Here is a 14,977-nt window from a genome sequence, read left to right on the forward strand (position 1 = left end):
TTTTTAAAAAAGGAACTTTTAAAACATTGCAACATCAGAGTTGATGAGCTGATTTCTATTTCAAGTGTTTTCCAAATTCCATGCCTAACATTTATTCCCATAATACTGTTGCTCACATTAGAATTTTTTTTTTTTGTCCCATTTAAACTAGATATAAATCAAATGAAGAATATGTCTATGTTCGCGGGAGAGGAAGAGGAAAATATATATGTGAAGAATGTGGGATACGCTGTAAAAAGCCCAGTATGTTGAAGAAACATATTCGCACCCATACAGATGTCCGGCCATATCACTGCAATTATTGCAATTTTTCCTTCAAGACTAAAGGTACTTCAGTTGTGGATCATTGTTTTGAGTGCCCTCCATCCCCAGGATGCTTTAGCAGATATTTTTCTGCTTGACATGTCATATTGAAATTAATACGTGATCAAGATTTTCTGTAAATTATATAGAAATGATAAACTATATAGAGATTTTTGCAATTTTTAAAACTCTTGCTTCAGGATTTGGAAGGTTGTTGTAAAGCTATGAGAACTTCAAAAGAATTTATAATGGGCCATGTCTATTACTTAAGTATGACTAAGACTTTCCTTGCCTGCCAAAACACCCAGGAGGAATTTTGGGTACAGAAGAATCTGCCCCTTTTGAGAACCCATCCTGTATATAATTGGTCATACAGCCATTTATCGGGCAGACATACCCTGCAATGGTATTGATTTTACAATTTTCATTCTTGCAATTAATTCAGGCTTGGCTCATTATTACAAACTATAATGGTGCTGATTTGGGTAAGCTACTGCTTTTTATAAGGAATTACTGTAGTCAAGGATGTATAAGAAAAATGTAAGAACATTTTGAATACATTTGATCACCCAAAATACTGAATCATTATCTGTGAACCAATAATTAGCACTGTGTATTAAGGGCATGCTGGTTTCTATTTGTTCTGCCATAAGTCTAGATAGTTAAAAAAGAAATTAACCTTTTTGTAAATTATATAAAAATGAGATGACATTCACATCAGAGCTTTTGTGTAATTCTGCTCCCTCATAGCATTTAACATTAACAAACTGCTTTATTTTATTGCTTATTTTAATTAAAGGAAATGCAAATATAAAGTTCAAATTTTATGAAACTATAGAAGAAAAGTTATTGCATGATATTATAAAATTGATTTTTTTTAATTATGTCAAAGCTTGTTACAACTTTAAATAAAGCTAATCACCGTACAGTACAAGAAGCGCTGCAAAAATATCAGTAAAACAGCAAATTTCAGAAAATCAGCAACAGTTTGCGTTATTTTCCTTTAAAAGTCTCCTTCAAATCAAGCTTAACTCCTGATGTCTTCACAGATAGATATCTTTTTTTTTGACAACAGTGTAGAAATAGTTAACCATTACCTTTTTAACCACTGTTACATTTATAAGCCTTATTTTGCTTAGTCTAGGACAAAGAGCCACAAAAGTTTTAACCGAAAGCCCCCACCCCCACCCCGGTTCAATTTGGGAGCTACCTGGAAGTCTAGTTCCCCCACCATAGAGTCTCCTCCTAGTGCAACATCCTTTTTCCTCTGATGACCGGAAGTCTGGTTCCCCTACCATAGTCTCCTCCTTCCATGGCTTCCTTTTTCCTCTACCTGTCCTAACTGAAAGCCCTAACCGTAACCCTATCAATTGTGGAACCGACCAGCAAACAGGGAGCTGCAGCAGAGGGATGAAAAAGCCACATGCAGCTCCAGAGCCGTGGGTTGCTGACCCCTGGTCTGGGAGTATCAAAAACGATGTTAAAATCCTTGGGAGCAAAAGTAATTTATTGACTTCCTATAAATTTCTATAATTTATAATAAAGGGTTCACTGACAAAAGGGCGAACGACAAAACCACGCCCGACTAAACCACGTCGCTGGCGTCATCAACAGGGTGACAACAGCGCGGACAAAGAAGCATGCTGTAAAACCTAAACCTAAACTTAACCCCTAAACCTAACCTTAAACCTAACCCTTAACCTAACCCTAACCCTTAACCTAACCCTAAACCTAACCCTAACCCTTAACCTAACCCTAACCCTAACCCTTAACCTAACCCTAAAGCTAACCCTTACCTTAAGTTAAATTGGCTTTCTTTCAACGCGCTATTTAAAGCGCCCTTCTTTCTCCGCGCTGGCTGTTGTCGCCGTGTTGATGATGTGAGCGCCGCGGTTTAAGTCAGGCGCGGTTTTGTCGTTCGCCCTTTTGTCGAGTCACGATTATAAAGCTATTTCAAACCAAAGCATCCCTTATGATATGGTCACGATCCTGTGCTGCTGTGCATTCAACTTTAAAAGTAAAACAGTACATTATTGGTTTTGTTTTTATTTTAGGAAATTTAACAAAACATATGAAGTCCAAAGCGCATAGCAAGAAGTGTATGGATTTGGGAGTCTCGGTGGGATTAATAGATGATCAAGACCTAGAAGACTACGGTAAAGATGTTCATAATTCTTAATATTTCAATTGTATATTTGTGGTTGCGATATTTCCCTTTCTCTGCTCAGGCTTCCTATTCAGCTGCTTTCATGGAAGAAGCATTTACTCACCAAATTTCTTTTAGTAATAACATTGGAAAAAGATATTGAAAAGTCACAAGCCTCCATTTAATCCAACTTGAATGAATTAAATCCAATTAAATTCTGACTGATCTAAACACTAAGATCAAAATCTCTATTTTGAGATCCTAATTTGAGTCATAGGATAGAGCATATTAGATAGAGGATACTTTTATCCACTGAGGTATATAATACATTTAATTAGGAGTCTCACAAAAGATGATCTGTATAAAATATTCATAAGCTACCCCAGAATTGCATCTGGAAAAGATGGACGGCACATAAATCCAGTAAATAAAATAAATAAATAAACAAATTGCAAAATGCATATACAGGGATTCAAAAGGGGAGGTTATTGTTTAAATAGACCCCATGAATTAGGATGTAAAGCAAAATTTCCTACTCTCCACAACAACTTTACCAACCTGTTACTCTTCAACTGGTCTTCAACTGACAAAATTCCAAAGGTTATATAGTTTGACAATTAGGGAAGGGATATCAGGCCTGGGAAAGTTATGTAGAGTATGAAAATACTGCACTTTGTTAAGTATATATCAAATATTTATATCTGAATATATTAATTTACACGCCTAAATCTCAGAAAGATGCACCCATTGTCCAAAATCTACCAACAAATATGAAGACTTAGTTTATGTATCCTACAAAGTAACCTAATAAGGAGATGACAGAATAGTATTAATCTTCGCTAGTGTTCGCAAACATTTTTGGATCAATTAAATTTTCTAAGAAGAGTCACATTTTAAACATTTTTGAAGTTCAGATCGAATTGGGAGTGACCTGAAACTAGTCCTGGATATACTTCTATAGAAATTCCATGGAATTCAACAGAAACCTCTTCCAAACAAATGAATTTGGAAATTGGGCATTTTGTTATCTAAATGGAATGCGCAATGAAAGCTTGGGCAAGCACTCTGGAAAATGATACGGCTAAGTTGTACTATATCACGTTGAATGGTTCACCTAACCTGACAGCTTAGCTCAGAAGCCAGCATTCCAAACATATTAACCTTATATTTTGGGTGGGAAGAACATTCTTTAGATCAGAAGATGGAAGGGTGATTGGGAACATAAAAGGGAAACTAAGTGCTATTTACTAATACCCAAATGATAGCGAATCTGAAACCAGAAAACATCACACAATCTACCAATCCTGCTGTTTTAAATCCTCCCAATCTTTAACCAGCAAGTCTCACAAAACCAAATTGAAACTATATGACAACTATGATGGAAAGTTCCCAAATTCTTGTTGACCAACAGTAGCTTTTCTTTAAAAAAAAACCAAAAACATTCTAGTTCCTCTTTTCACTCAGAAACTGTCCAATCTCAAAGTTATTCTTCTGCTTTAAAATATAGGAAAACCAAATAAGAGACATTCAAGGATGAAGAATAGCTAATAGAGTGGCTTAAATTTCGATCTGAGCATTAGCCTTAATGTTTTCCTGTCAATTCTTACCATCTGTTACACTGCATAAACTTTGCTTTCATAGGGTTTTATTCAATCTTAGTAAGGTCTTAGTGACCCTGTATATGGTTAGTTGATTAAAACCGAAATGAGATGTGCTGTATTTGAGGGGCATATCTTGCATGCCTAATTATTCCCCTTTATTTTTTTTAAAAAAAGTTTGAATTCTTCTTCTACCTTCTACCAGTTATGGAATCAACCACTCTAAAATCCTTCAGTCCAACATGCTACTTTTTGGCTGGGGGGCAGAGGTGGGTTCCTACCAGTTCGCACCTATTCGGTAGAACCGGTTCGTCAAATCTACCGAACCGGTTAGAAGAGGTTCCACCAGTGGACCCGGAAAGCAGAAGAGGTTCCAAAAATTTTTGAAACCCACCACTGGCAAGGATCTTGTAACTTGACAGCTTTAAGACTTGCGTGCTTCAATGCCAGAGTTTCTGAATAGCTATTTGGACCGACCTAAGTACTAATTCATAATTTCATATCCAGTCACATGGGCGGCAAGCCACTCCCATCCGGTCACATGGGTGGCAAGCCACTCCCACAAAGGAGGCCACACCCACAGAGTAGGTTCCAACAATTTTTGAAACCCACCACTGCTGGGGGAGGGGGTGGAGGGAGGTTTCATAGGGATTTCTGCATATACTTCCCTTTACTTGCATGAAGTTAATGTTCAGAAAAGGAAAGTTAAATGCAGTGCAAGTAATCTCCTCTAAACTGCTGCGTTGTTAGATGGGAATTTAATTTTGTTCTCTTTCACAGGTGAAAAGCAACGGCTGAATTATGAACAGTCTGGATTTGACCCAGAGGATTCAGATGGGCCGGAAGATGAAGACAATGATAATGAAGATGACGATGAAGATAGCCAAGCAGAATCCGTTTTATCTGCTACTCCTTCTGTTTCAGCCAGCCCACAGCATCACCCCTCCAGAAATGCTTCTCATGAGGTTTCAAGCGCTGATGAAGAAAGCAGAGTTTCGGATTCTTTTGCTGGGGTTCACATAGACTCTGCGGATGGCCTGCCAAAAGCACTTCTCACAAAAATGACAGTACTTCATACAGGGCACTTGGACTGCAGGAACTCAGGGCCACCATCATCAGCTATTTCCAGAGAAGCAAAAAAGGAAAGCGTGCAAGACAGGGCAACAAGCACAGAACCTGCTGTGTCTTCAGAAACATTTCATCGGTCATCATGTCATCAGATGTACGTGGATTTCCCAGGTGCCAAAGAAGTCTTAGGAAGCAACACTCCTTCTATTAGTACTACAGCAACTTTGAAGGTGAGAGAAAAAGGTGGTGTTGTTTTTTTAAATTCCAGAATTTATTGCAGGGAAAGTAAGGCAGTGCTTCTTGTTTTATTGGCATAATTATGGGGGGGGGGGGTTGGATATACTGTAGATATTAACCATGCTAATCTGGGCATTTACAAAAAAACAAGTCACTACAAAATTGGAAAATTAGACTGCATGTTGTGTACCTTTGGCGCAACAAAAATGTATAGGATTTATTTTTGAAAATGTAACACTGATATAACTTACATCCTTTCTCTTAATGGCTGAATTGAGGAGAATGGGAGTTGCCAAGTAATACCCATCGGGTGTACAGAAATTCTTGTTTCCAGTTTTTCTGCTCAAACTGGTTGAGGGATTTGAAAATGTAGGATTGAAGAATCCTAGTTTCAATATTCACTTTCAAGTTGCTTTCGTGTAGCCCCCCCCCCCAAGGACTAAGATGCATATCACTTTCTGGACATGCTATATTCTACTACTTGGATGTGAATGATTTTGAATTGGGGAAAACAGAGCCAAGGTGGCGCAGTGGTTAGAGTGCAGCACTGCAGGCTACTTCAGCTGACTGCAGTTCTGCTGTTCGACTGTTCAAATCTCACCGGCTCAGGGTTGACTCAGCCTTCCATCCTCCCGAGGTGGGTAAAATGAGGAGCCGGATTGTTGTTGGGGGCGATATGCTGACTCTGTAAACCGCATAGAGAGGGCTGAAAGCCCTATGAAGTGGTATATAAGTCTAACTGCTATTGCTATTGCGTTTCAGCCTAAGAAGGAACTAGCAGGGGCGTATTTCAGAATTATTACCGTAAACACCTTTCTCATGTTTTCTCTTTTCTTGGGCAGAGCACAGCTTCTACTAGACTTCCTTCTATACCCACAGACCAGAGTACACAAACTACACTTGTTGTTCCTTCAGTGGCATCCCCTTTTGCAGAGACGCAAGAGCAAAAACATGGAGAACACCAACAGATCATGAAATTAGGACCTCCCCAGACTCATCTGTTTAGCCACCTCCCCTTGCATTCTCAACAACAAACCAAGAGTCCCTATGGAGTGGTTCCAGTGGGGGGGATCCACGTGGTACCTGCTGGCTTAGCCACCTACTCTACTTTTCTACCCATTCCAGCTGGGCCAGTGCAGCTCACTATTCCTGCTGTCAGCGTGATTCACAGAACTACAAGTGCTCTCAGCGATCCAGCCTGTGCAGTCTCCAGCACTGCAAATCACCTTGGTATAGCAGAAGTGAACAGCGTGGTTCCCTGTATCCCTATAGGCCAAATTAATGTGCCGGGCATCCAGAGTCTGAGTACACCAGCCCTGCAGCCTCTTCCATCCCTGAGCATGGAAACGGTGAATATCTTAGGCCTGGCTGGCACCGGCCTAGCACCACAAATACATCATTCGGGATTAACGCTCAACGCCGTAGGGTTACAAGTGTTGACTGCAAACCCTTCCTCTCAGCGCACCTCTAGTCCTCAGGCACACATTCCGGGCCTGCAAATATTAAACATAGCACTGCCAACTTTAGCTTCTCCGGTGAGCCCTAAGACTGCAGATGATCAGGGGATTGTAGAAGCACCAGCCTCCAGAAATAACACTTGTGAAACGTTCCAACTCCAGGGTTCTGGAAGCTTAGCTACTCCAGACCCTGCTCAGATTGCCAGTGCTCCATCTTCTCAGAAGGCACTTGCTGACAAGCGGTACGGCATGGAAAATCGATTGGAAGTGGGCCCTGCAAGGGACTATCGACGACGTGATATCCCGGATAATCCGGACTTTGAAAGTTCTGACTTGGAGAGTCCCAAAAAACCAAAGTGCAATATTAGTGCTGTTCAGGTGGGACAGCCTTCTGGGTCGGAGCCTCCTGCAAAAGTGAATCCAGACATTTTATCCAGTTCCCCCAGACATCAGATGGTCCTTCAGGATAAAGAATTCCATCGGCCAAAAAGATTGCCCAAGCTTGACTTGAGCGATGGCAGCAGTGATGATGAGGACAGACTAATAATTGCAACCTAGGGTGTTTTGGTTTCCTGTTGAGTTGTGTGTGGGGTTACGGGTGTTTCGTTTCGTGTGTATGTTTTTTTTTTAAAGTAACACTTAACTAGGTTTCTTTGCAAACCTCCCTTTTACTTAAAGCACATATTTTCTGACACAAACTCATTACTAATCTTTGTGCAATCATGAACTCTTGACCAATAATTGTCGTTTCCTTGTCAGCTCCGGCCATTTTTTTTGTACATGTTGTATAGACAATTGTGCCTTTTTTGTGTTTTATGTTTAGAAAACTGTACAGATTGTCAAAATTATATATTATATGTACATTAAAACCTGGGTAGTTACTTTTGTTTCGTAAGTAAAACAATCTTATGTCAAATGAAATGATTAAATTATATGTTGCACTGTTAAATGTAGATTTTTATGGCTGTGGGGCGAAGTTTGTATGTACAGATTCAGTTATGTACAACTCCATATTTATTGTACCCATATTAGTCTTGGGGGTGGGGGGGGGGAGGGAAAAAAGTTCTGTCCATTTTTCTCATGTATGACATTAGCTTTACACTTAAAACAAAAATCCCGTATCTGTGTTATTGAACTATTTCAGTAAAATTTTTGTTTACTGATTTTACTACTGGCGTAAGTTGTAACTCTTTCTAAATGAACCAACCAGAAAGAACAACTCTGTTCTGTGATGATGATAATGATGATGAAAAGATTAAAATTGTAAATACATTGCTAATAATTTCTCCCTTGTTCCTCTCTATCCTATCCAATTAGTTCTTAGAAGAGAGACTGGAAAAGTGATATATTTCTTTGTTTAGCAGGATTGTAAAGAGAATTTCCAAAATGCGGAGTTTTTTTTTTTTCTTGTTTCAATAGATTTTTTTTTATATTCTCAAAAAACAACTCTTTTTTTTGTTAAAGGTCCTTTATTAAAAGAAAAAAACAAAGGAAGGCTCATGCTATTTCTTGTTAGATTTAGCTGCTTTATTGAAGTCAGACTGTCACAAAATTAAATGTAGTTACCTTTGTGACAATGGTAAACCCTTCAGGATACTTTTTATTTTTACTGAAAAACAAGCATAAAGGTACTTCGGTTGTTTCCATTTTTAACAAAGTTAAGATTACAATGCTATAGTAGCTGTTCATTTATGTTTGTAGTTTAAATTATACTTGCTCTGGAGCTTTTTTGCATAGGATGAAGATTTTAGAGAAGTGGTCCCAAACCCCCGGGCTATGAACCAGCACCGGCCTGCGGCCTGCCAGGAACCGTTCTGAACAAGTGAGTGAAGCCCCATCAGCGCATGCATGAGATCCAGGCAGTGCATGAAACCATGCCCCCCAGTCCCTGAAAACGGAACCAGAACCCTTGTGCCCAAAAAGTTGGGGGCTACTGTTTTAGAGTATATCTTTAAAACAGAAGTGTTTCCTTCGATAAGCCAAGACAGCAAGTAACATGGGTGTCACCTGCCCCTTAACCTTTGAAGGATTGGATGAGGTTGAATCATACAACAGATACATATGGGGGAGAGGGAAGCTGTGAGGAATCGCATCCTATACCAGTGATGGCTAACCTTTTTGGCGACGAGTGCCAAAAACACGTGTGTGCGCCAGTGGTGGGTTTCAAAAATTGTTCGAACCTACTCTGTGGGTGTGGCCTCCTTTGTGGGAGTGGCTTGCCACCCATGTGACCGGATGGGAGTGGCTTGCTGCCCATGTGACCAGATATGAAGATGCCGACGACACTTGTCAGAACCACCGTAAATTATCTCACACACAGCACTGGCATGCATAAGAATATGATGTAAACTTGTTTTTTAAAAGGCATCTTTGGTTTGCGTTAAAACAACTTCAACACACGCAATGTTCTGATTGCACCACAAACGCAGTAGTCATCCTTACCTTTCCCAGAGGCACTGAGTTTTATAAATATGAGCATGATAGTGTAGAATAATCATATCCAAGGACTAGTGGTGGGTTTCAAAAATTTTTGGACCCTCTTCTGTAGGTGTGGCCTGCATTCTGGGTCCACTGGTGGAACCTCTTCTAACTGGTTTGGTAGATTTGACGAACCGGTTCTACCGAATAGGTGCGAACTGGTAGGAACCCACCTCTGGTGTGCATGTACACCCATATGAAATACATGCACAACCCCCACACACGCCCCGACCACGCATACACGTGCAACCCCCCCATGCATCCTGTGCATCCACGTGTGATCCCCGCGTCCAACCCGCTCCTTCATGCACGCACGTGCAACCCACTCCTGGCGCTTGAGTGCACATCTCCCACATGCGCCCTGCCCCCCATGCATGCATGGCAGAGACACGAAAACCATCTGACTGGCGGGAGGCGTGCACATGCGCAGCGAAACTGAGCTAGGGTGATGGCTCGCGTGCCCACAGAGGGCTCTGCGTGCCACCTGTGGCATGTGTGCCATCGCGATCCTATACAATCCTAGTCCATAGCTAGTTATGAGAAGATTTAATATTTAAAGGCTATTTAAATATTCATTATATAAACATTAACAACATTAACAAGAATGTTAATATATAAATATTCTTAATACTAAGAGGAGATGGGAAAAGAATGGAAAATTCTAGACTTAATTTGCCTTAGAATGCACAATTCCTGATCACATATCCTGGAAAAGAAAAGAAAAAAAGTCACCATTGTTTGCTGAAAATAATAGCTCTTGCATTATTAAGATGCCAAGTGGATTATATGCACATATATGCTGATTAACACTACATTCTTAATATGGTAGCACAGAATAAGCTTTGTTAGGTTAAGTTCCCCATTAGGAAAACAAGTGCGTTCAGAGAAGCGTAGTGAGAGTGGTGTGGAAGAAACGCATAAACCAGCATACGGAGACACTGAATTGTAAAACAGATAGTATTTTATGTCTGTGGAAATAGAGGTATGCAGAGTTTTGGTTTTTTTGTTTTGTTTTATAGGCCGCCCTTTTCCCTGGGGGGACTCAGGGCGGCTTACAACTCATGGGGAAGGGGATACAAACAATGACACATAAGAACAATACATAATTAAAAAGAACACAACATTCATACCATTCGGGTGGGGGTGGGTTAAATCTTTAGCCCCAGGCCTGACGGGATAGCCAGATTTTAAGGGCTGTGCGGAAGGTCTAGAGGGTGGTGAGGGTACGAATCTCCACGGGGAGATCGTTCCAAAGGGTCAGAGCTACTACCGAGAAGGCTCTCCTCCGCGTAGTTGCCAGTCGACACTGACTGGCAGATGGGATTCGGAGGAGGCCTAATCTGTGTGATCTAATTGGTCGCGAGGAGGTAATTGGCAGGAGGCGGTCTCTCAAGTATCCAGATAGCAATAGCAATAGCAGTAGACTTATATACCGCTTCATAGGGCTTTCAGCCCTCTCTAAGCGGTTTACAGGGAGTCAGCATATTGCCCCCAACAATCTGGGTCCTCATTTTACCCATCTCGGAAGGATGGAAGGCTGAGTCAACCCTGAGCCGGTGAGATTTGAACCGCTGAACTGCTGATCTAGCAGTAGCCTGCAGTGCTGCATTTAACCACTGCGCCACCCATGAAGGGCTTTATGGGTGGCAAGTAGCACCTTGAAGCGCACCCGGAGATCAACAGGTAGCCAGCGCAGCTCGCGGAGGATAGGTGTAATGTGGGTGAACCGAGGTGCACCCACTATCGCTCGCGCGGCCGCATTCTGGACTAGCTGAAGTCGCCGGATGCTCTTCAAGAGCAGCCCCATGTAGAGCACGTTGCAGTACTCCAGCCTAGAGGTCACAAGGGCACGAGTGACTGTTGTGAGGGCCTCCCGGTTCAGGTAGGGTCGCAACTGGTGCACCAGGCGAACCTGGGCAAATGCCCCCCTGGTCACAGCTGACAAATGGTGGTCAAAGGTCAGCTGTGGGTCCAGGAGGACTCCCAAGTTGCGAACCCTGTCTGAGGGGTGTAGTGTTTGACCCCCCAGCCTGAGAGATGGAACACTTGCCAAATTATTGGGAGGGAAACACAACAGCCACTCGGTCTTATCTGGGTTGAGCACAAGCTTGTTAGCCCTCATCCAGTCCCTAACAGCTTCAAGGCCCCGGTTCATCACGTCCACCGCTTCATTGAGTTGGCACGAGGCGGACAGATACAACTGGGTATCGTCCGCATATTGATGGTATCTTATCCCGTGCCGCCGAATGATCTCACCCAGCGGTTTCATGTAGATGTTGAATAGTAGGGGGGATAGGACCGAACCCTGCGGCACCCCAGTTCAATTCATACATGGTTAAAACGGTCAGTCATCAACGTTCTCAGTTAAGGGGTGATCCATCAAACACAGTTCAGTATCATATAATCCAGGGGTAGTCAACCTTTTTATATCTACCGCCCACTTTTGTATCTCTGTTAGTAGTAAAATTTTACGGTTCCACAGTAATGGTGATTTATAAAGTAGGGAAGTAACTTTACTTTATAAAATTTATAAAGCAGAGTTACAGCAAATCCCTACCGCCCACCATGAAAGCTGGAACGCCCACTAGTGGGCGGTAGGGACCAGGTTGACTACCACTGATATAATCAGTTCAGCACACAAAGTTGCTAACAGTAGCAAAACTCACAGTAATTCACGCTGAGCAATACACGACACATCTACAAGCAGTATCCACCGATCAGCATCTAACAATCAGAGAGCTAACAGTCATTCTGGCTCCATCTTATGGCCGCTTGAGGTAACAGCAACCAATCACATTTACAGCAGTACTTAAGGAAACAGTACTACTATCATGGCTTATATATTGCTAACCCAACTGTTAGATTACATTCCTAACAAGCTTGACTAGGAGAAGAAATATATGGCAATAAAAACGCTAAAGTTTCAGTGCAAAATTCAGCCTAATCTGCTGTTTCATATGATGCCATTAGATTATATGAGCGCTTGTATTACCTTTCATAACACTGCTGAGCAGACTTCCAAAATCCTGCAAGAGATCGAGCATAAAGTCATTTGATTTTCTTGCCAATCTTTCTTGAAACGTTGCTGAAGGTTGTTTAGGTGGCAGAGATCTAATGTTGGTTAGAAGCCGTAAGGAAATCATGCTGGAGACGAAGACGTTGAAAATCCAGATAAACCATTAGATCACTGTGGTTTATCCCTGCAGAATACTTCCTACCCACTTTAAGATTCCCCTGGAGTGAACAAAGCCACCCTGCATTCCTGAAGTTCAGTCAGTGAAGCAAAACCTTGCATTGAGATGAGTTAATTAACCAGGCATGCTTCCCTTTATTTTGTGAGACACGGTTTGTTTTGCCCAAAGAGGTCAAATGTTAAAACAGACTTGTTTGATTTGCCACCAAACTGTTTAAGAAGGTTTGTGTGAAGTTTCTTGCAGCCAGAAAAAAAAGCTTCTCTCGACATAATGTCTGACTTAAACACTGCGGTGAAACACTTTGGTGTGCAGTTTTATTAAAATGGTTATCTCAAGTTGCATGCCTGCTGAGTTTGATGATGGTTTTGAATGGCAAGGTTTACAATGTCATCGGCTGAAATTCAAAAGTAATTCAGTGTTATCCCAAGGAAACTGGATTTCTCCATTCCCCTTTTCTATCGCAGCTGTTACAATATCCCTGATAAATTAAATGGCTGAATAGGAAAATGAAACTAGATCTTCCTAGCCCAACATCTTCCCTATGGTTGCGCACATCACTTCTCCAGACTATCTGATGTCACCCAACAAAATTTTCTCCTGAGCAAATGCTTACTAAAGCCGTGCTGTAGTAGCCATTTTTATGAAAATTTATTCTTTGTAATAAAATCCTCTGTAAACTTCACTATGAACTTATTGAATTGCAAGCTGAGGCATTTAGATTTCTGGAATATGATTGGGTTTTTTTTTCCAAAGCACAAAAAAGATATTCCAGTCAGAAACGATAATACGTTGCAAAATTGGGATTCATTTTCTTCAAATATTTATTTTATTTCTTCTAAAAAACACAAATATTTCATCATTTGTCAATCATTAAAACATTGAAGTACAATTTTTTTTGTATGCCCCTCCCTCCCTCCACCCCCCCAACCCCCCTCCTCCTCCCCCCCCGACTTCCCAGAACCCGTACACGGTATGGATTTTTAACTAACATAGTCTAAAATCTATTGAGAAAAAAGAAATTAAGAAATTAATAACATTCTACATTAACCTTAGCTTCTTCTTACTGAACTAACTTTTAACAGTTTAAATCATTTCTGATCTTAAGCATAGGCTAACTGGAATTTCTTGGTCCCGTATTTATTTTGTATATAATCAATCCATTTTTTCCAGTCTCGTTTATATCTCTCATTTGAGTGATCTTTAAGATATGCCGATATTTTAGCCATCTCGGCTAAGTTTGTGACTTTCAATGTCCATTCTTGGATTGTAGGCAAGTCTTCTTTCTTCCAGTATTGAGCCACCAACTGGATTCATTTTCTTGAGTATGATTAGGAGGTTTTCCAAATAATTTTCAGGAATTATTTGGAAACCAATAGATGTGTCAGTTTTTCCAATCTCAACCAATATTATCTTAAATCATAAGGGATTCCCTATGAATACGATTAGATTTATTGTGGAAACCTGTAGAAGTGTAAATGTTTATATAATAAGCCTAACCATGGTGGCACAGTGGTTAGAATGCAGTACTGCAGGCTACTTCTGCTGACTGCCGGCTGCCTGCAATTTGTCAGTTCAAATCTCATCAGGCTCAAGGTTGACTCAGCCTTCCATCCTTCCGAGGTAGGTAAAATGAGGACCCAGATTATTGGGGGCAATGGTCTGACTTTAAACTGTTTAGAGAGGGCTATAAAGCACTGTGAAGCAGTATGTAAGTTGAAGTGCTATTGCTCTTATTTCTCTTTAATTGAAGATATTTCCACATGTTTTTTGATGCCATTCTCTCAAATCACTGCAGTCCTGCATTCTTACACTGCTGAGTCAATTTACTTCCACTTTTAAAAGACAGACTTTAAGAGGAGTTAGAATTCTCTCCTCGTCCCAGTGATTCATCTCTCTCATTTCACCATAAATGTGCAAGTTCCATCACAGCTGGCTTTAGTAGAGCAGAGAGGAGTTTCATGTATTTTTTTTTCTTATTACATTAATTGAAAGCATCAAAAGGGCACTTTTCAAAGAAAGGGACAGAGCATTGGTTGAAATATCCTTGTTTATATTCTTCAACTCATCAATTGAATATTTTCCATAAGATGAGGCTGGTGATACTGGTAAGTCTGCCAGTAAGTATGGCAAGCATGAATACAGCCATTTATTCTCAGCTGGAATGGTGAAGTGACTAAGTTGGGAGTGGTATATATTAGTAAGCCCAGTTTCCATGCCCTTGCCCCATTAATGGTGACTTAATAGAATATAATCATACAATATGAAGAGGAAAAAAGGATCAAAATCTGCAAAGAGGCCAAATTATCTCATGCCCCTGGCTTTTTCATATATTTGGAGAAGGGGTAAGATTGCTTATGGGACAGAAAAAAAACCATTTTCTAACATTGCAATTCCATTAGATGACTCCTCTTTCCATACACAGCATTTAACTGTTTATCTGTTTAACTGTTTATTTAATTTATAGGCCGCCCAATCCCAGAGGACTCCGGGTGGCTT

General features: G+C 40.8%; 1 protein-coding gene across 5 annotated transcripts in view; it reads left to right on the forward strand.

Moving 5' to 3' along the window:
* Positions 1–7,977, forward strand: part of HIVEP1 (HIVEP zinc finger 1) — a 78,716-nt gene extending 70,739 nt beyond the window's left edge. For all 5 annotated transcript variants that reach the window (XM_032222771.1, XM_032222775.1, XM_032222772.1 and 2 more), the window contains 4 exons: positions 152–327; positions 2,358–2,459; positions 4,828–5,345; positions 6,195–7,977. In XM_032222771.1, coding sequence (XP_032078662.1) covers positions 152–327; positions 2,358–2,459; positions 4,828–5,345; positions 6,195–7,367 — 1,969 coding nt within the window. In that variant the 3' untranslated portion in view covers positions 7,368–7,977. The remainder of the gene's footprint in view (positions 1–151; positions 328–2,357; positions 2,460–4,827; positions 5,346–6,194) is intronic.
* The last annotated feature ends 7,000 nt before the right edge of the window (positions 7,978–14,977 follow it).

The sequence above is a fragment of the Thamnophis elegans genome, chromosome 8, assembly GCF_009769535.1.
Source record: "Thamnophis elegans isolate rThaEle1 chromosome 8, rThaEle1.pri, whole genome shotgun sequence".
NCBI lineage: Eukaryota > Metazoa > Chordata > Lepidosauria > Squamata > Colubridae > Thamnophis > Thamnophis elegans.